The sequence below is a fragment of the Notamacropus eugenii genome, chromosome 3 (assembly GCF_028372415.1).
Source record: "Notamacropus eugenii isolate mMacEug1 chromosome 3, mMacEug1.pri_v2, whole genome shotgun sequence".
NCBI classification, from domain to species: Eukaryota; Metazoa; Chordata; class Mammalia; order Diprotodontia; family Macropodidae; genus Notamacropus; species Notamacropus eugenii.
In genome coordinates, this window is record NC_092874.1 from 410623463 (window position 1) to 410645353 (window position 21891).

At 34.8% G+C, this 21891-nt stretch overlaps 1 protein-coding gene across 1 annotated transcript in view; it reads left to right on the plus strand.

Annotated features, from left to right (window-relative positions):
• The first annotated feature begins 2745 nt into the window (after positions 1 to 2745).
• The window catches only part of ABCA13 (ATP binding cassette subfamily A member 13), a 371167-nt gene continuing 352021 nt past the window's right edge, over positions 2746 to 21891 (plus strand). Inside the window, exons 1-5 of the mRNA XM_072598129.1 lie at positions 2746 to 2879; positions 3282 to 3396; positions 4213 to 8964; positions 10767 to 12554; positions 17161 to 17267. Of these exons, the coding sequence (XP_072454230.1) occupies positions 3383 to 3396; positions 4213 to 8964; positions 10767 to 12554; positions 17161 to 17267 (6661 nt within the window). The 5' untranslated portion in view covers positions 2746 to 2879; positions 3282 to 3382. The remainder of the gene's footprint in view (positions 2880 to 3281; positions 3397 to 4212; positions 8965 to 10766; positions 12555 to 17160; positions 17268 to 21891) is intronic.

Below are 21891 nucleotides of genomic sequence, written 5' to 3' on the forward strand. Positions count from 1 at the left end.
AGGCAGGTGAAGTTTGTTAAGGGATTATTAATGGAAGAGGGGTCCCATCTTTGGTTTGGTGGTTAAACAAACATTCTGGTCATGTTGCCCTCCAATTGACTAGCTATTGTGGTCCTGTCTGGTCAAGGTAGATAGTTAAATATTGTGATCCTGTCTTGGGCCAGATGGATGACGTGATTATGATAGACTACAAGAGCACATCTGTTTCTGGGGATCAGTTTTGGGGATCATGGCTGGGTAGAAGCAATGACTGGGTTCCCATGCCTACTGTTTCTGTGAGAACTATGAGTTTCAGGGACACACCTATTGTCCTAGTGAGCAGTGAGCCATGTACAAAGAACTTAGAACACGGGGGTGGGGGGGAAGGGGGAGAAGGAGGTAAGTACAGTGGACCTGTAATAAAGTTTGACTATTAGGGCTGGGGGCAGCTGTATTAGGATTCCATCAAAGCTACTGTATACAGAACAAAGACCTCCTTTCACTTCCCCTAGTATAGGATTGACTATCGCTTCCCCAAGGGACTATACTTAGTTACGTAGGACCTCAAATGGCAGCTCAGTTCTTCCCTAATTAAAATGTATTAGGAAGTACATAGGAATCATAAGGAATTATCCCTGTAAGCATAAAATCTACTATATCCATTCTAGAGGAAGCTATATTCTAAGCACCAGTCAAGAAAGAAAACCTTAAGACTCCTGCTCTACATAAACTAAATATTTACTCAGTACTACTATATGAAAAGCAAAGAAGGAAAACACATGTCTATAAGGACGATATAGCATATTTATTTAATTTAGGTATATAAATGCCCAGAGTTACTTCCCAGTTAACTCAGGTTTCACAGTTTTAAGAGAGAAATCTATTACAATATTTTTCACAATCTTGAAGGGATAGCAAAATGACCTTTACAAATTCCTCCCTGTCCCCACTGCTCATGATTTCCCATTGAACATGGAGTTTTAGAAGAAAAACCATGTATACTAGACTCTATATTTTGGGGACAAGTCTGTAAGAGGCAAGTTTTTAATTGATCAATCCAAGCATTTCTGGCTTAAGAGATATCCGAATCAGCAGAGTCCCATCGTGCCCTTGGACATGCCTCCAATGTAAGACATTTTAAGTTAACTTTTTTGGGATTCTTGAATAAAGGAAATGTTACAATATGATAAAAATCAATTTTAGATTTGCATTTGATTTCATTGAATAGGTCAAATATCCCATGATTTTTCAGGAACATTCCTGGGGAATCATTCTCCTAAAACCACTCATCTCTTTTTTCCCCCACTCCTATCAGGGCTCCCACTCTTGACCTAAAGATAATAATCTGAAGGTCACCTGAAGTAAACAAAGCAATCCCCTCCTGAGCGATACTCCAAAACCTGGGATACAGAGATACATTTCAGGGGGTTCATAAACTTGAATAGGGAAAAAAAATATATCTTTATTTTCTCTAACCTTTAATTGAAACTTAGCATTTCTTCTAATTATTTAAAAAGTCTTCTGGGAAGAGGTTCATAGGCCAGAATGCCAAATGGGTTCATGATACAAAAAAGATCGAAAAAACCCTATGTTAATCTCTTCAGGAAATGGGGAGGAGGTGGGGGAGAAGGGTCCTGCCCTTAGATAGACCTTAAATAGACTTCAAGGAATGGAGGAAAGCAAAGGTCTTAACTAGGCATGAGGTATTTCTCTAAATTTGGTTACAAGCAGGCCCTTAGCTTTTTTTCTTTACCTGTTACACATTTACCTTTTACACATCTTCCTAAAAAAAGGGGGTCAATATGAAAGGCATTTTTCGCTACTTGTCCCACATGCCAAAACTCTCTTCCTCCTCATCTGTCTGGAATTCCTTCATCTCAGCTCAAGTTCTAGCTCCCTTAAGAACACTTTCCCAGTTCTCCTTAATCTTTCTGCTTTCTTTCTCTGATTATCAATCATTTACCCTGTATACATCTTGTAGCTATATTGGTATTTGCATATTATCTCCCTCTTTAGAAGGCAAGCTTCTTAGAGGACAGGTACTATATTTGGTCGTTTTTTGTACCCCTAGCATTTAGTATTAGTGCCTGGTGTATAGTAGATTCTTAATAAATGCCTGTTCGTGGTGGGTACAACAATGATGATGATGATGATAAAGACTTTAGACTGGAGAAATAGTTCTTAAAATGTTCAATTGAACAAAACAGGAGTTTGTTTTTTTTAAATATTCTTCCATAGGTTCAGTTCAGCATGGCATTCAAAGCTTTCCATAATATGTCCACAGCTTGCTATTCCAGCCATATCTCCAGCTCTACACTTATCTGTATCTCCCATCCTTTTGTCAAACTGATTATATGTTGTTTCTGAAATAGCTTTTGTCCTTTTAACCTAGAACATCTGTCCTTTGGATTTCCATCTGCAAAATTCCTGCCAATTCTCATGTTGTCTTCAAATGCCGCATTTTTTTCCATGAAGCTTTTTCTTATTTATTAATTCATCAAACATTTATTAAATGACTGCTGAGAGTACGAAGACAAATGATGGGGTGCCATTCTCACATAAATATATAGACATCTAAATCACTAGGAACAACATCTTGTTTTTATCATATTGGCCATAACCAAATTAATGTTTTTTTAGACCATGAGGATTAGGGAAGGTAACAGTGAAATTCAAATGGTAGTGATTACAACACAGCACCTTTGATTTTTAATAAAACTATCATTAATTTGCCTTATAAGAGTTTCATTTATTTTTTAGAGTTTTCCATACATTGGAAGAAGTCCAATTTGCTCTGGAACACAATAACTCCTGGAAAAACTTAACGGAATTTCTCAGGAAAACATGTGAAGTTGCTCATTATGTGAATGAACAAGAAAATTTACAAAGAGGTACTTTTGGTAAGCCAAAAGGCAGATCAGATTTTAACATAGGAATGCTTTGATATTTAATGATGCAATATGGTGGGAAAGAATATGGTAGAAAAAAGGCTAAATTTGAAGCTTGTATTCCTGTGTTCAAAATTTAGTGACATACATTATGTGACCTTGGACAAGTTGCTCACCCTCATTCAGCTTCACTTTCCTCATCTAGAAAATGAAGGGGTTGGAAGAATTAATCTCTGAAGTCCCATTCACATGGACACAGTAATGATATTATACCAGATTCATAGAGGTTTTAAACATTCCTACTTTTAATACACTAGACTTCCCTAGCAGAAGGATAGCAATCCTATGCCTTCTAGGTATTTGCTATTGTTTTCCATGTCAAAAGTCAAATCCTGAAATTAATTTTCCACCTAGCTACTTCTGAAAAATCCCCTTGTAAGGGAGCAAAACTGGATTGGAAAGCCATCACTGATACTTACTTTGTGTTTCTGAAAAATTTGCTGAAATCTCCAAGGATGTCAGTGTCTAGGTAAGTTTTCATTATTTACCTTCAAGGTCTTTCCATGATTCCTTTGGGAGATGAAGAAGAATTGTTGGTTAGATAAAGAGGTTTGATTTTGTAAGATAAAAAGAACTTCTTTAGGGATATTCATGGTCATCAAAACCAGTGTTTTAATATAGAAGGTTAAACTTAGAGTCACACACTGCCTTATATCCTAGTAGTGTCAAACTCAAACAGAAATGGGCCCCTGCAAGGCCACTTAAATTAGACAACTACAAAATTGACATAGTCTGTGTTGCATTGTATTTTTACTTACTTTGTTAAACATTTCCCAATTACATTTTAATCTAGTTTGTGGCTGCATCGGGAGTTTTGTGGACTCAGTGTGTGTGCCCTGAGTTTGATCTTGCTGTACTGTGACTACATAGACAGTTATAGAAAAAATTAATTTATTCCCTGAACATCACTAGACTTGGTTTGGCAGTCACAAAGGTGAAAATTTTCTCCTGAGAATGACTTAATAACAACAGGTCCTAGGAATCATTGAAGAATTGATTCTTATTGTTCACTGGAATGAAAAACTTACCAATATTTTCAAGTGGTACCTTCTTAGTTTAGACATAAAAAGTAAGCTTTGCTATTTTAAAATACAAATAATTGTTTTCTTTAATGGCAAGAGCATTTAAACTAAAGGTGTGCAACTGAAATATCTACAAAAATTCTTATCTGTTACAAGGAAGATATGTGTATGGAAATTTATTTCTGTGTAGCTATAAATATATTTGAAACTTGATAACATTATTGTTTGGTTCTTTAAAAAACACCTGTGTTTTAATATTTCAGGATTTTGATGTTCAGCAAGGATCTTCTGGAGATGGAAAAGAAGTCACATACCTATGAAGATGAAATGACAACCTTTTGGTTATCCTTTGTAGACTTTGTGGAAAAAATAGTACCGCCTCAGTCTCTGGTATCATCCAATCATCCCAGATTCCAGAACCTTGCAACCCTCACTGAAATTATCTGGAATATGACTCTTGGGTGGATGAATACTTCTAGAGGTTCAGAGACTGAACCATCTCTTAATACTCAGAAGTTTTCTGAATTTAGTAAAGAGGTTTTAGAGAAAATACAAGTTGTTTCACGCCTCTGGAAGAGGAATGAATATGAAGGATTTTTGAGAATCTTAGAATTAATACTTTATGAAATTAATCCTAAGCTTTTAGAACTATGGATGTATGGCATCCCCAAAAGAGAAAAGGACAAATTGGAAACTTTATCAACTCTTTTACATTTGTCCATTCCAGAAAATCAGAGAGTTCTTGGAAAAAACTTCAATATTTCTCCATATTTCCATAACTTATCTGAGTCAGAAAATTTAAACTTGGATTTTGTACATTTGAGTGAAATTGTCATAAAAAGTCTCTATGAGCTTGGATTAGTTAAGCAAGAACAAGTCACTGTAGCCCTGAATACAGTTTATGCCCTACACAACATATCTATGCTCTCCTCGTCATTTTCTGCTTCTCAAAAACAGTACTTGGAAAACATTTTGACTCAAATCTATCAAAATGTCTTTCAGGACAAGGATTCTGTTGTACTTCGATTATATTCTTCAGTTTACCAAGATATTTATCAGTTCATCTCCAGTTTGCAGAGTAGAAAGTCTTTGTCAACTTTCTTTATTCAAATTTCAAAAAGCATATCTGCTATTGTCAAGCAGTTTAATTTTCAAGACATGAGCAAAGGTTTTGAATTTCTGTCTGAAGTTACAAGCTTTCTTGATCGAATCTCTGGAGAGACACTTTGTGAAAAGCTCTTTTCAGTTTATAACTATCTGGAACTTCAAGTCAAATCCCTAATCCCCAAGGAAAACCAAGAAACAAAAATGATACATGCGACTCTGCTAAGTCTGAAACAGTTGCTCATAATAGATAAGAATTTTCGGATGTCATTACTTCACTATCTGAATCAACTTTTCAACAGCTCAGTAGCAGGACACTTGAATAACCAATGCTTTGATTTGGATGATAGGCTTCTCCCTTTGAATTGGTCAATGAATGTGACAAATTCCCTAATCCTTCCTTGGATCCATATGCTTTCAAATCTAACAGAAAATATTGTCATTAATGAATCTTTAGCTATGCAGTGTACCTTTTCATGGGTCCAAGTGTGGTTTGAAATCTGGGGTGCCATGTCTCAAGTCTTAAAATTTGATTCCAAGTTTTTTCCTTCTCTCCAGATTGGCCTCAGGGAACTTTCTTCAAAACTGGGAAATAATTTTGAACATTTTGAAGCATGCCAGAAAATATTTCCTGACCATGTTTCTATAAGATTTATCAAAAGTTTATTAAAAAATATAGTTCAAGATGATAATGCCACAAATTGGAATGCCCTTACTGGTCTCTCATCTGTGCTAGACAATTCAGTAGCCATCATGAAATCACTAAACAAAGAGGAAGTAAAGAAATCTCTTTTGACAGTGGAAAATGAAGTGCTCAAATTAAAAGACTCTCCATTAAATATTAATATTACCAGAAAGTTTTTTTACTCTCTGTTTGAAGTTTTCATGGAGCTAAGCAATGCAACAGGAAATATAGACAGAAATTTTCTAACAGGCTTTGGAGAAGAATATGAAAACACCTTCACTGTTTTACAAGAGACAATAAGATTCCTTAGAAATATATCCTATACCCAAGATTTATTGTCTTGTACTGGCATTTTACAGAATATTACCAATTTAGTTATAGAAGGTGATTTAGCTTTGAAAAATATGTCACAAAAATTATTAAGTGTGCTGGCAATTTTAAAATCCATTTTAACCTCTGAAGATACAATGAGTAGACTAGAAGGTTGTATTGCATGGACAGACATAATTAGAAATCTAGTTGTCAGATATAATACTACTTCATTTGGCCACTCACAAGACTTTTTAGATTTGTTGTTAGCATCAAGGAATGTCAACAACACAAAAATCACAGTGAGAAAGATGTTAGATTTTGTTACCATCCTATTAAGTTCAACAAAACCTCTCTGTTCTTTGAATAATTCAGATATGCGTTGTCTGGATGTTTACTTTAGAAATGTAACTACCTTTGTAAAAGTTGTAATTGCTTCATTGTTTGAAAAAGAAAAGATGCCAATGCTTGACTTTATATTAATGATTTTAAATAATTCAGAAGACCAGATCAAAGTAATTATCAATAATTTAACAAGAACCTTAGAATTTTCATCTGACATACATGGGAAAAAATTTACTGAATTAATCATAAGAGCCTTAGAAAAGTCAGATGACTCTCCTAATCAATTCCAAATTGTCTGGCGACAATCAATAACGTTCTTCAGGGAAATTGAAAAACTTGTGAAAAATATTACTATTAAAATCTTAGAAAACAATTCATCAGACACTGGAAAAGTTTTAAAGGTGTTTACGAATTTACTAAATGAAAAAAGTACAAATCTACTAGGTGATTCAATTCAAAATTTAGGCCATTATTTTGCATTTAATTTGTCTCATGATTTGCAAAATTTGCCAATCCACACAATTATGAAAGCAATAGGTCTTGATATTCAACTGGCAAGGGATGTGATGAATTCCTTATTGCCATCTATTCTTCCTAACCTTCCACAAAATTCAGGGAAAATGAAAGTTTTGAAGAAGATCAACACCCTGATACACAACCTCAAGAATGTAGACATAGAGCTCTTGGTAGATCAACTTGAACAAATTAGTGTAAGCCTTCGGGATTTTTTAAAGAATATCAGTGCTTTAGAGGATGGAAATTTGGGGATTGACTTATTAGTTGGATTAATGAAAACTTTTGTACACAGTTCACATTCTTGGAATGTTAACCACCTGTGGCAACTCTCACGCTTGTTTCCTAAAGATGAAGTTGATGCAGTAGTAGATGCATATTATGTGCTTCCTGATGGAGTGAGACTTTTACAGAGAATAGCTTACAAGAACATTACAGAGGCCCTACTGGAGGTCTACAATTTTGCATTGGTCCATGGACCTAGCATTTCAACCATTGCTAAAGAAGATTTTGCAAGTGCCATCAAAGGTCTTTTGGATATAACAGACTTAGTTATAGATAAACCACATATTGCTGCAGAAGCTTTAAGTTGCTTTCCTGTATCTTGGTGCTCGAATCATACAACTCTACAGTTTTACAAAGATATAGTAATGGAAAAGTGTAATACACACAAATCTGTGTACCCTTTGTTGTATAGCAAAATGGCTGATCTCTTTCATCACCTCCAGCTGATGCCTTTGGAAGAAGATTTACAATGTTCAAATGAGAGTTTAAGAATAGAGCTGACTCACAAGGTATACTGTTTCTTTCATGAATTAGCTGCATGGAATTCCATTTTTACAAATTTTTCTGAAGCCCTCCATGTCAATAATTCCCTTCTGAAAGAGCTTCAAGGGCTTTGGAACAAGGTATCACCCTATATCCTATCTTCTGGAAAATCAAGCAATGCTAATGACTCCATGTGGTATGGTAGTCCCAGGGAAATGGATTGCATGGTAGTCCCAGGGAAATGGATTGCTTTGAGAGTCATAGAAAAGTTAGGAAAAATGAACTTCACAAAAGCTTTGTCAGTTAAAGATATTTTGAAGCAGTTAACAGATCTGAACAAGATCCAGCGCTGGAATGTGGATAAAGAGACATCAGTTCTAAACAAAACTATCACAAATTGGAAGAGGTGGGCAAAACTAGTGTCTAGTTTTGTTGTGGAAAACATGACTTTCTTTTCATCTCCTTCAAGGCATTTTTCTTCTAAAGAAAATCAAATTAATGATCTCTTAAAAGTATTATTAAGTTTTGGTAAGACTAGTAACATTAATGACAACCTTGAAATCGTATGGATTGAGTCAGAGAGATCTCTGCAAGACCTATGGAAGAATTTTAGTATTAGGCATATATTCTCGTCAGTCAAACAAGGAATTCAAATAATAAAATCACTGACTGACCAAAATTCAACATTTCCATTTTCTTATTTTTTGAAACAATTTAATTCCTCATTTCTACATGGGGCTAGATTCCTTGAAGACCTAATATTAGTTAGTAGAGATTTGCTCCATGAATACACAAATGGAAATTTCTCTACAACAATAGATACATTGATCCTTGCTTTGACCAGTGAAAGTTCCCCTCATGCTAGTGCATTGAACATTCACGACATTACAGACTTTCTAGAACACTTTAAGAATGTTTCTAGAAAAGGAAACAGTAATATTACATTTCTTTCTCATTTGTTAAACCTAGAAAAACAAACTAATTTTTCTGTTACTCAATTTCTTTTTGAAAGCAGCCTGATCAGTGCAATCAATAACTTTGTTTGGAGTTCTCTGGAAGCAGCCCTCTATTCAAATGACACTGACCTTCCGATAATGGACTTCATTGATCTGGTATTTAACTATACACAGTTTGAAAATAATGAGGGAAATTTCTCTCTCCACCCAAGCAACACAATGGAACCGTTCAAACAATTTTTTCTCAAATTCTTCTTCCCACTAAAAGAAAATTTTGAGAACAAAGTATTTGCCCTACTGAAAGACTTATATACAGATATAATGACTGAGATGAGGTGAGTATAGGCATGGTTTTCTCTACTATACTGAATTTTATGTGATGGATTTTATTTTGTGAAGTCTGTTTAAATTGCAATATCAGAGTTGTTACACTAAACTTGATTTTCTATACACTGTTGTGTCATATTAAAAATGAATTTTACATGGGGGGGATTTTGGTTTGTCAAAATTGTAAGGTTACATAGTTTTGGTGAGTTTCAGCTTCCTAGCAAATCTGTCATTCTTAACTCTAGAGACTTTGTTATTTTTCATTCATAGCTTTCCCTTGTTTAAAAATTATCTTCATTGTCTAATGGAACTCAAAAATGAGTCCTTCCCTTCAAAATGCACAAGTTTAATTTTACATTTATATTTAGCAGTGGGATCACATGGCAAAGTAGTCAGTGAACATGGCCCTGAGTTAGGAAGACTTGGCAGGCAGACATTTGCTAAAGTTGTCCCTCTCACCCATACCTACTTATAACTCCATTTATTCTTAAGAAAAACTACCGAGGAGTTGCCTATCTCAACTTTCTTTTCCTTTATAAAATCAAAGATCTAGGCTTAAAAACAAGTATAAAATCTTTCTATAAACTCAGTAGTTGTCTTGATTGTCCATTAATGAATGAGGGGTATCATATTCAAAGCTTCATTTGAGTGAAGTTATTGTAATACATCTTGAAATGAGAAAAAAAATGATTTTATCGTACTTTATGCACCCCTAGTTTAATATTTTTCTTTCTAAGATGTCTTTTGAAATTCTGGAAGGAAAAGCCAATTATCTTAAACCATCCCCTACGTATTTTTGGATTTGACTAATTCTTTGAAACTGTACGATACTTATAAATAGCACTTGAACTACTATGATTAGATGAGATCAGTCATATATACGCATAAATATATATAAGTCTATTCATTTATAAATATATAGTTCACTTATAAATAGTCAAACTGTACCATATTATTAATAGCACTATTATCTTACCTCTTTGCATCTCAGTTTTCTTATTTATCAAATAAGAAAGTTAAACTAGATGACCTTTAATAATCCTTCTAAGTAATTCATGACGTCCAAAAGGAGTTGATCCTTTTAGTCTGAAATTGATGGGCCCACTTGAAAATTTTCGATAATTATTATCCCATATTCAAATTCAATACAGTTATTTTGCACCCTTTTATAAAAGAATGATATAAATTGTAATTTGCAGGGGAGGAATATGATTTCTTTGGTAAGCACTTCATGCTACTCTTTGTGGTGAAATCCTAGAGAAATTATAGGGGAATAAAACAAATCTATAATTTTACCACTGACTCATTTCTAATGAAATTATTATTTTTATTTGTTTTTTTGAATACCAAAACATTTTAGTTTGAATAAGAACCTGTTACAGATGATCATTTTAGCAGTCAATACAAAGGTTGTCTTCTGTTTATAAGGTTGGAAACCAGATACTTAAATAATTTTGTTCTTCATATGATTCAGATAATTTGATCCATTTTTTAGACACTTAGCTGGATATGTGATCTCCTTAGTAGAGCTTCTCTATCCATGAATGAAGTTAGCAGTCCTTCACATGTTCTGAAATTCTTGTTTTTATCTTTCCATAAGTCTTCCATGTAGATGTCATTGAATGAGCTAGAAATCTTTCTCTGGTTCTTTTTTAATAACTTGGATATATTAGTGTAGTTCTTAGGATGTCTAAATATTGTCTCTCATTCTTGTTATCACTGGCTCATTTCCTTTCTGGAATGCATACCTGTATTGAAGTCTTTTCAAGATTTTGACTGTATTTGAATATTCTTCTTCTTATTTTTACAGTATTTCTCCAAAAGACAAAATTTTTGATCTTCTGAAACTGAGGAAAGAAGGCATATTACCCAGCAACTATTCTATTTTAAGAAAAAATATTTACGATCTAATCAAAGACTCATTCATATTAGAAGATGGCAAATTTTATTTTGGTACTCAACAGAGGATCAAGTTCATCAGAGATTTAGTTCATATTATTTTAAAAGCTACCCCTATAAGAAATGACATTGGAAATGATGCTGAACTGATTATAAATAAGACTCATTCACTGTCCAAGATGAATAATTTTGAGGACCTTTTAGAACTCAATGAAGATCTTGACTCTGCAATTCAACTTGTGAGAAAAAATTCTGCAGGAATAGTAAACCTCATGGATATTATCTTTAGCTATCATATTAAGGATCTGCATGCTTTTTCCTCTACATTCCAAGTTGTTCTTGCTAATTTAACAGAATTAGTGACCTTTGTGGGTGATGTTTTCCCTTTAAAAGAGAGAAAGGTAGTAGAAATTACTAAGCAATTATTGGATGTAATTGCCTATGGAAAAGAGGATATTCCAGAAGGTTTCTTGGAAATGTCTCAGGCTTTGAGCACTTTGTTGCAGGACATCAAGAAATTAAGAGATCTTTCACAATCAATAGATACCATGGTTAAATTCCTTAATCTGTCTAAGAAAGTCTCAGCTCAAGTGGTCACTATTTTAGAAACTCACGTCATTTCGAAGTCAAAGGGAAAGTTAAATTCCCTTGAGAGACTCTACTCTTTTTTGCAAGAAGCTGTTCACAGTGTGGTGGACAATATAACTTCTATAAGGAACTTAGAGTTTTTAAGTTACCAGGAAGTAGAAAGCCTGCTGAAGTTGTTCCTGGGTGTCACTTCTTGGACTATTGAAATTAAACCCATTATGTCCAAAGAACCCACACCTCTGAATAAATCAACTAATTCCTTTTCATATCTAAGCCAATCTAAAAACATTTCTGAGATTGTAGAAGAAATTGCTGTGTTTATAATCAATTCAAAAAACCGTTCTGTAGAGCTGGAGCATCTTGTATTAGCTCTAAAAAATGCAACCCAAACTTTATCCATAGATGCTAAAACTCTAATGGTAGAAGTTCTTGATTGTTTGGTGTTAATAAACAACCTTACTAGCCAGGTGAACTTTTTAAATTCTAATCTGAATTCCTCCCATCATTGGCTTTGGGATACAAAATGGGAAAGACTTTATAAAATGATACTTTTTTGGAATGAAATACTGTCTCAGAACAGCCCAGAAAGTGGGGCTAAGTTGAAAATGGCGATTGCTCTATCCTTAGAAGCTTTGGGGAATAATTTACAAGAAGGTGGCTGGGATATATTTAATCCACTGCTGACATTTGCACAGCATCCAAACAACCTTTCTCAAGCCATAGAAAGCATTGGGAAGATGCTGAGTGTTTCTGGAGGAGAATTCAGTAAGGCTCTATTTTTTAACAGTTCTACCATTCACAACATGGCCCACCAGGAACTTGAAAAAGCAATTCAGGTTGCATTAAATAAAATAGCTCTCTGGATGGAATGGCTACTTTTACCCTACTCACAGTGGAGACATTCTACAAAAGCTTTATTCCCACTCACTTGGGAGACTTCTGTTAATGTAACTACTGGAAAAGGTGTGATGTCAAAACCACCAAACAACATGGAGAGAGAAAAAAATAAGTTTTCACTTGCATTCAAACCTTCATCATGTTTTGAAAAGTCCATTAAAAGAATAGTTTCCCTGGCAAAATACTGGCAAAAAGGACCACTGCAAAATCAAAGGTAATCTTTCCTTTCATAATTCATAACAACTATTATTTTTAAAAGTATGAAAAATAAAGCACAGCCATGTAGGAATCAGGTAAATTTAAAATATCCTATCTAATTTTGCATAAAAATCAAATAATGTGTTTGCTACAAATGTACAAAAGTACTTGGTAACTGTAAACCAGCGTGTAAAATGTAAGCTCTTACTGCTAATTTCATTAATTAAGATTGAAAAGAGTTTAAATATTTTTTCGTCTTTTGCTTTAGTCGATAAGCATTCACTAAGTGTCTCTTATGGGATAGCATTGTGCTGGACACACACACATATATAGAATGCATATAACATAAATACAAATCTTTCATTAAGAACTGATGCTGAGGGAGCTCTGTTCCCTTTTTCTGAGGGTCACCTCTCCCCTCTGGATCTATGCATATGGATTGGGCTGGATTCAATCCTGGAGAAGCCTAGCCTCTAATTATAGAAAGGATAAACTCACTATTCAACAAACTCCAGTATCCTCATCTGAAAATGTATATGACCCCTAGAGATGGAATTCATTTCAGTCAGGGCTTTATTAATCAATGGTCACCCGGGATACCCAATCTAAGAGAACTGTAGCAGGAATACAGTAAAAAATCTCCTGGTCAAGCTGTACTGATCTCTAAAGTTATTATTACTTCAAACATTATCAGTATTGAATGAAAGAAAAAGTGATTTTGAACTATATAGGGACAGCCAGAACCAGTCCAAAGTAGTGGCAGAGCTGTCTCATAAACCAACCCAAAGACCAAAGGTAGCCTCATCCCTTTTCTTATCCCTTTAGTACCTTCTAATTATTGTCATTCCATTTAGCAAGTTAAAAAGGTCTAAAAAATATAGACTTTTGCTCCATTCATTTGATGTGAGATTCTTATTTTTAATCTGATTAGAGTCTGAAAAGCCAATCTCTCTTCCCCTGTCCTACAATATTTCCCCTCTTGTTTGAGTCAGCAGGTCATATGTCTGTCATTTAGCTTCTTAATCTAGTTCTGTGCCATTTTGCATTTTCTTTGAAGTCTCAATTATTTAACACATATCTTTCCTAAACAGCTCTGACCTCCTGTATGCTCTGCCCCAATGCTAGGGAAGAATTAGTTTTCTATATGGAAAGGTTCTCCATTTCTCTGCTATATCATTTCTACCACCCACAAATCTCTCTTCTGTGATATGATTAAAGGCATTCCTGGAACAATTATTTTAGTGTAAGGGAATTCTTGAAATCATCTGTACTTCGACATCCTTAAATTATTTGAACGATGTTTTTAAGATTGAAATATCAATAGACACTATCCACCCCCTGTGTGCTGGCCACCAGCTTTCCACCCCCAGTAGGAGATGGATTTTACATCACTATAATAACTGAAATTAATAGGTCACTTTAAGATTCAAATGCAGTTCATTTCAATTTAATACATAGTTATTAAGAGCTTACTATGTATCAGGCATGGAATGCAAAGAGGAATGAAACAATCTTTGCCCTCATGAGGCTTATATTCTCAGTATATTCTCTTGTGAGAGGCACAGGAGCATAGGCTGGTATCTTGAGAGATGAGGTTTGGAGAACATCTTCTACGGGGAATGAGATGGTGTCATTCAGAAGAGCTATCCTCGATCAGCAAAGCTAGAAAGGAAATTGCATCTCATTCCTCTTCACAACCTTGTAAAGTAGGTTCTATGGTTTTTATTACATCCATTTTAGAGATAGGGAAATTGAGACTCAAAGATGTTAAGTAACTTTCCCATGGTCACACTTCTGGTAAGTATTGGAAGCTCTCCCATCCAGTGCTCTTTCCACCACAATATGACATCCTTCATTGATTGATGACCCCTTAGATTCACTATAGCAGAAGTTTATTCAACTATTTGAAACACTTTAATTGTCCTCTATTTCTTGACTTTCTTCCATTAAAGAAGGAAACCATCAATGTTTCACATCTTCCTCCTACATTTTAGGTTTTTAACCAGGGGAAGGAAAAACTAGTTAGCCTATGGGCCTAGGGTTTTTGGAAGTACGTGGAACCCCCTTGCTGAACTGTAAGGTCATCTTTTTCTCTGTTAACTATGGATTTGATATCTCCAAACCTCCTAAAGTGTTCCACTTTTTCCAGGAAGCAGCCAGCACCTAATTACTTTAATTTCTACTGGAGGAATGTGATCACTAAACAATAGATTTATTCCTGTGGCATTAAGAAACTTTTTATCTTTGTCATAAATCAATACAATTCTAATTAGTTTATACCAACCTAATTTTGTTTTATTTGGAAGGACCTTGTTTATTTCACATCTCATTATTGCCACAGTTCTAATGCTGTGAAGCTTTTGGTAGTGAAAGGTCCAGAAGAGTTTATTAACTGTTTCCTTTCCTTAAGAGAAACTGTAGGTAAGCGAAAAGGTACCAGATCTCAATTTGACAAGGAAGGATTTGCAGAAACTCTATCAAGAAGCAGTAACAAAAAATTCAGATACAGGGAAGCCAACACTAGTAAAATTCAGAGAATTGGGGTGGGGATCCCAATCAGGGAGGCCTCAAAAGTGGATGGATTTGGAGTCAGGAAGACCTGAATTCAAATTCTAGCTCAAAGACTTATAGATAGTGTGGTCCTCAGTAATTTGCTTAACTTCTTGCCTCAATCCTCATTTGTAAAATAATAGCACCTACTTCTCAGCTTTGTTGTGAGGATCAAGTGGGATAACAAATTATATATATGAAGAATTAACAAATTAGATGTATAAAACACTTTGCAAACTTAGAAGTATTATATAAATGCTAGTTATTCCTGTTCGGATGATGAAGATGAAGAATGATGATGATGATGAAGGAAACCAGAAGCCTAAGCAAAATGTCAGATGCTAGGAAGTCATTCGTCAGGGGATTCAGGATGTGGGCCCTGTGGTTTTACAACTTTCTTTCATTTCAAAGCTTATAGCCTTTTCTTTTAAACATCTTCAATGATATTAAGTCTTTCATCAGTATGAATATATTTGATTTTGGGAAATAGCCAAAAGTTATTTGGAGCCAGGTCTGGTGAATAAAATGGATAACGAAACTGAATAATATAGATTTAATTCAATACAAGATATGATGATAAAGTTAGAAGATGGATTTTCTTAGGTATTGCCCATCCTTTCAAGTTTCCTGCCCCCTAAAGATATCTTAGAATCAGAAGATGACAGCCTTAGAATGCAAAAAGACCTTAGAGGGTTTCTAGTCAAAGTTCCCCTTTTTATAGATGAGAAAAGGGAAGCCTAACAATAAAGTAATTTGGGAAGGTTCATCAAGGTAGTAAGTAGTAGAACCAAGAGTGGAAATCAGGTGTTCTGATTCCAAATCCTTTTGGCCTTATATGTATTGGAAATTAAGGGTAATTAACAGTATCTAAGGATGAGAAAGCAAATGGTAGAAAAGAACACAGTCTAAGCAGCAATCCAAGAGAATACCCAATGGACAATTTAAAAAGTTCACCAGTGTCAACAGATATGGAGGACTAAGCAGGAATCTGGAAATGGAGATTAAAAAAAAATGTAAGGTTAATACTGAAGAGGAAAGAGAACAAGGCTTTGGTAAATGAGTTCATCTCATAACTTTTCTATTTACATTCAATTTAGTGACGTATTTAGCCATGTTTCCTCCTTCACTTATGTTAATTCTTACTCCATGTAATCTCCCCCTTTCCAGGCTCCTTCCTTGTGGAACAGAAATTCCTTGAGGAGAAGGATTATTTATTTTGTCCTTGTATTCTCCGAATTTAGCATAGTATCTGGAACAGTGTCAATATTTATATTCATCCCTGATATAGTAAACAAAAATAGTTTATTTCACATCAAATATTTGACAAACCACAGGTTTATTCCTGCAGGTTCTTGAAATTTCTTTCTTTTGCCATGCTTTTTGATCACTTTTTACTTGTTTATAACTTCCAAAGAGGATGAGGCAGGGGAGAGTGAGGAGGCCTTTTAAAATAACAAATGAGCAGCGATTTTATTCTTGTGGGCACTGTTTCCAATGACAGATCACAATTCCTCTAAACCTTGGTGGATGATATTCTTCATGAATTGCAGTGGCACCGAAAAAATCTCCTAATCCATAATCTTCTGTGATGAGTCTCTTTCAACCTAGCTAGGATGGTACTCAGGGAGTAGGTACAAACATCTATCACTGTGATTATTCTCAAAGTCTTTCTGAACTGAAGGGATCTACCAGTGTCGTTTTTTCCAGGAAAGCCTACATGAACCTAGAGTCATTTTCATGCTCTCTTTAAGTATTGACTAAGGGCTTTAATTCAGGAATTTGATAAGATAAAGCTCAAGTTTAGTTAAACTTTTTTTTGTTTGTTTTGGACAAAGGTGAATGAATACTTTTGGCTAAAATAAATCTATGAATTTCAGTTATATTATCCATATTGTTTCTTTTTCTGTCCCAGAAAAATGGAAAATCCAGAAAAATCTATGTTGCAATTCTTTTTTGACTTAATCCTTACTATTTCTTGAAGTATTTGACGTTCTATTTCTTGAGGCTTGAGCTTAATGAATAAGCTAGGTATGTTTGTGTTAACACTTAATGACTATTTTTTTCTTTGTCAGTGTCTCGGAAATATGTCAATTTTTCCAGAAACACTTAAAGCCCTCTACTGCCTTAACTCTGCAAAAGGTGAAGAAGACAGTTTTGAATGTGTTAATCATCCTATCAGGTGGGTTACTTTAATATCAATTTTTGGATAATTTTCAAATAATCTAAATTAATTGCTGCTATGCCTTTTGTGTGTTCTTTGGCTTTAAAATCGCTAGGTGAGGTCCCTAGTGAATATGAATCTATGAAATAAGCCATGTTGTAGGGGACGTACATTGTATAGGCAGATCATAGGTCATTGGATTTAGAGCTGAAAGAGAAGTTTGACTCCTTTATTTTATAGATAAGGAATTACATATACATGTATATGTAGTGCACATGCACACACGCATATGTTATGAATAATGGATTTGTCCATGTTTATATGTGTGTATATGTGTATCTGTATGTATAAATGCACATGTACTCATGTATACATATATTTATATATACACACATGTATACATCCATCCTATCTGTCTGTCTGTCTATCTAGCTATTTATCTATCTATACTAGCAGAGCAAAAATCTGAAACCAGATCCTTTAATTCCAAATCTGGATAGTGCTATGCTCCAAGTCCAAACAAAGCACCATAAAAATACCTTTAGCTCAAGGTCACTCAAATTTTTACTAGTATCTAGATGGCCAGAAGTACATGTGTTACATGATTTTGAGGTTATAAAAAATTGAATTCAACTTCAATTAAAATTATTGATTGACCTAAGCCTGCTACCAAGATACCTAGTGACAATTAGTTTCACATTTCAATGAATACTCTTCTTTTACTAATTGAAGTGTGCTAGGGGATTAGGGTCCTCCCCGCACCAAAAAAACCACATTACAGACCACACCCTCGGGTAAGATAAAATGCAGTAGACCTGTGAGCCACTGGTCAAGTCCCTAGGTCTAAACACTTTCATTCATTAATTAATTTTTAGGAATGTTCTTGTAATGGAAGTGAGCAATATTGGGAACAATCATAATTCAATGAATGGATTAATTTATCAAGCTAGAACATGCAGAACAGCTCATTCCCCAAAAGACAATAGAACGTACAATATCCTATCTACAACTTCCAAAGCCAGATCTTCTGGGGAGAAATTTCCCAGGTTGTCATGTTCTTTTTCCTCTCATAATCAATTAACATTTATTAAGCACTTACTATGTGCCAGGAATTGTACTAAGGAGAATAGATTGTGAAGAGCTTTCGAGGTTCTACAAAGTATGTCTTTTTGCTCCTGGTTATCATTTTCAGTCAGTAAACATGACTACTATGTGCCCAGCACCACGCTAACTGTTGTGGATACAAGGAAAGGCAAAAAGGCAGTCCTTATTCTTGAGGAGTTCACAATCAAGTGGGGGTGACAATATGTACAACAAGCTATATACAGGAACAGTTGGATAGAATCAGCGATGGAAGAGCACCAGAATTAAGTAAGATCGAGAGAGGCCTCCTGTAGAAGGTGGGACTTGAGCTGGGATTTGAAGGAAGCCAAGAGGCAGAGTTGAGGAGGACAAGAATTCTGGGCTCAGAGGACATGCAGTGAAAATGCTCCAAGCCAGGAGAGGAAGTAAGGAAGCCATTGTCACTGGTCTGAGGAGCGTACTCCTCCATATGTGTGCACGTACGAATGTGTGTATGTGTGATATAAAATATAAGAAGACTAGAATTGGGGGTGGGGAGGGAGTGCTGTGGGAAGTTTCAAGATCAAAGGATCAGAAGTCTAAAGTTAGAATGGATCTTAGACATCATCTAGTTCCCACTTTACAGATGAAAAACACTGAGGATCAGAGAAACAGAGTGACTGTCTCAAGGTTTCAGATAGTAAATGACCAAGCAAGGATTTGAACTTTGGCCTTCTGGCTCCAGATAAAGTACTTTTTTTTCCCATTTCACTCTACTGACTCTTCTTGGGAGTTAATTAAGCGAGGAGTAGAAGGCTTGCTTTGCTTCAGCGAGGGCCCATTTGCTATTCTACACCATGAATGTTCAGTGAACCCTCTCAGCTTGGCTTTGTGGTTTCTTCCAGCTCATTTCAGCAGCACTGTGAGTAGAAGTGAAAGAGGCTAAAGATGGGAAGGTTGGGGTTTAGATGGGTGTGAAACAAAATGGCCCAAAGGGGCAAGTTCAACCAAACTGGCCTGCTTGATTTTCTCATACAGAACACTCGTCTCTTATCTCTTTGCCTTTGCACAGGCCATTCCCCAAGCCTAGATTTCTCCCTTTCTTCACTTGAGAACCTTATCTTCTTTCAAAACTCCACTCACATCATCTTCCTTAAGACTTTTTTTTATAGACAGTCTCAATTACTTTATTATGAAGCATTTCACTTATGTTTACTGTGTAAAATAGGCTTTGTGCAATTCTGCCCCTCTTAAGTTCAATTCATGCATGAGTCAAGACATCACCTGTGATGTCATTGGTCTGCTTTGAAAATGAAGGACAAAGGACATGATTCCCTCAGTCCTACTTTCTCCTTTCCTTGAAATCATCTTGGGTGTATGTTGTATACTACATTTATTTTTCTTCATTTAATTAAATTGAATTTAATTATCTGTATCGAGTAGAATGTAAGCTTTTTGAGGTCAGGGGTTATTTTTATTTTTATTTTTTTGTGCACCAACACCTAGCATTATGCAACAAACATTTGTTAAAACTTATTGTGTGGACAATTTCAGTCAGCTTTTGTATGAGCAATGGTCCCCCTACCTTGTAAATCTCAGCTGGACTAGACTCAGCACCAGGTGCTTTGCCACATGAAAGGAGCCTAATGGCCTTCAAAACCTCTTTTTCAGGTGGAAGTTCAGCTAAAGAGGGATTGACTTCAACCTGGGGTCAATGGCCTCAGCAAATTAGAAACTTCATCAAATTAGAAACAGTTTGAAGACAGGCACCACATATAAGTTAATACTTTGATCTGTAGTTTTTAATCTGAGGTTCATATGAATAGTTTTCTAAGGAATCCATGAATTTGGAGGAGAAAAATTACTTTAGATTCACTAATTTCTAATTAAATTTTATCATTTCCTTCAATTGTTTAAAAACATTATTCTGAGAGGGGAGACCACAGACTTCACTAGACTATCAAAGAGGTCCAGAACGTTAAGAGGTAGAGAACCCCAGAGCTAGAGAGTCTAGCCCACAGTAACATTTGATCAGTGAATACTGAGTCGATGAATGCCATATCTGCCTCTGAATACAAATATAAGTGTAACAATTATGTAGGTAATTTTCTAAAGAAGATCTATATTTTTAATCAAAGCTACTATGAAAATAATTCATACTAGCCTAAATAAAGCATCCTCTTTCTAAATATTCTTTAGAATCATCAAAAACTTCTTTCTAACATGTTTATACAATCTGCAATTGAGTGTGCTGCTCAACAGGAGCTGTCTTAGTTTTAATTGCCTAAGCGATATATTGGATCCAGCCACAGTTGAAGACATAATCGTTTTGACACTTGATAAAGTAATGGCTTTTAAATGAATTAAACATTTAGATTAATACCTCTAGTTAAGTTTATTTTCTGGATCTGCATTACAGCTGCTAAATTGATATAGCATATTTAGAATTACTTATTAGTAACAGAAAATTGATTTTTAATCTTTATATTTAATTACAATCCCTTCTCTCCTAGCACATTCTGTATCAAAGTATTCTAAGCTATTAGTTAGTTCTTCATATTCCTAGAAAAATTCACTTATAAGTCAATTCACATACAAGGAAATGGGTAGAGGGTCAAATCTCATAAAGAATTATCAATTTATACCCTTTAGTAATTGAGAATTTGTGTTTTTTAAAAATCTGGTATATATAATTCTTATAAAACATTTTTTCAAATCAATTTATTGATGACTTCTGTCTTTATATCACAATCATTTCTAGCAATTCTTTCCCATTCCCCACCTACCCATTGATCTCTCCCTGGTTAAAAAAAAGTGAAGTAAAAAACAGAAGAATCTTTATCATCTTTATCATCATCGTCGTCATCATCAACAACAAACATCCAACACAGTGCTCTCACCTGACAAAGTATCCAATATTTTGTGCCCTTACTCTTACACCTCTCTCCCATTATTGGTTTTTCAGCTGCTCAGAGATCAGTTTCCTTTTAGCATTTTTTTCATTGACATTGTCAGTTGCACATATTGTATTTTTGAAATTTCTTCTTATTTCATTCTGTTTTAGTTTACTCAAATTGCCCCGTTTTCCTCTGAATTTCTCATAACCATTATTTCTACTAATCAGTAATATTCTTTTGTATTCGTATCCTACAGGTTTTTTCTTTTTTAAAGCCTTTTACAATTGCTAGGCACCTACTTTATTTCCAGTTTTTTTGTTACCATAGAAAATGCTGCTGAATTCTAGTATTTTAGAGCCGTAAAGGATCTTTGAGAATATCCAGTGTGTGCTCCAACTTCTTCATAAACAAATATATGTTGTCTTGAGAGATTATTATTTTATAATATGAGCATTATGCTTTTTCATTAACTTATCTTTTATTAATGACATTTAATCATAGTTTATCATATGCATATTATATAAAAATAATAAAAGTAGGTTAAAATGCTGTTTCACCTTAAATTTCTATGGAAAGTAGGATGTAATATGATACATCGGTGGTTGGGTCTGGAGTTAGGAAGACCTGAGTTCAAATTCAGCCTCAGATACTTGCTAGCTATGTGACCCTGGGCACATCACTTA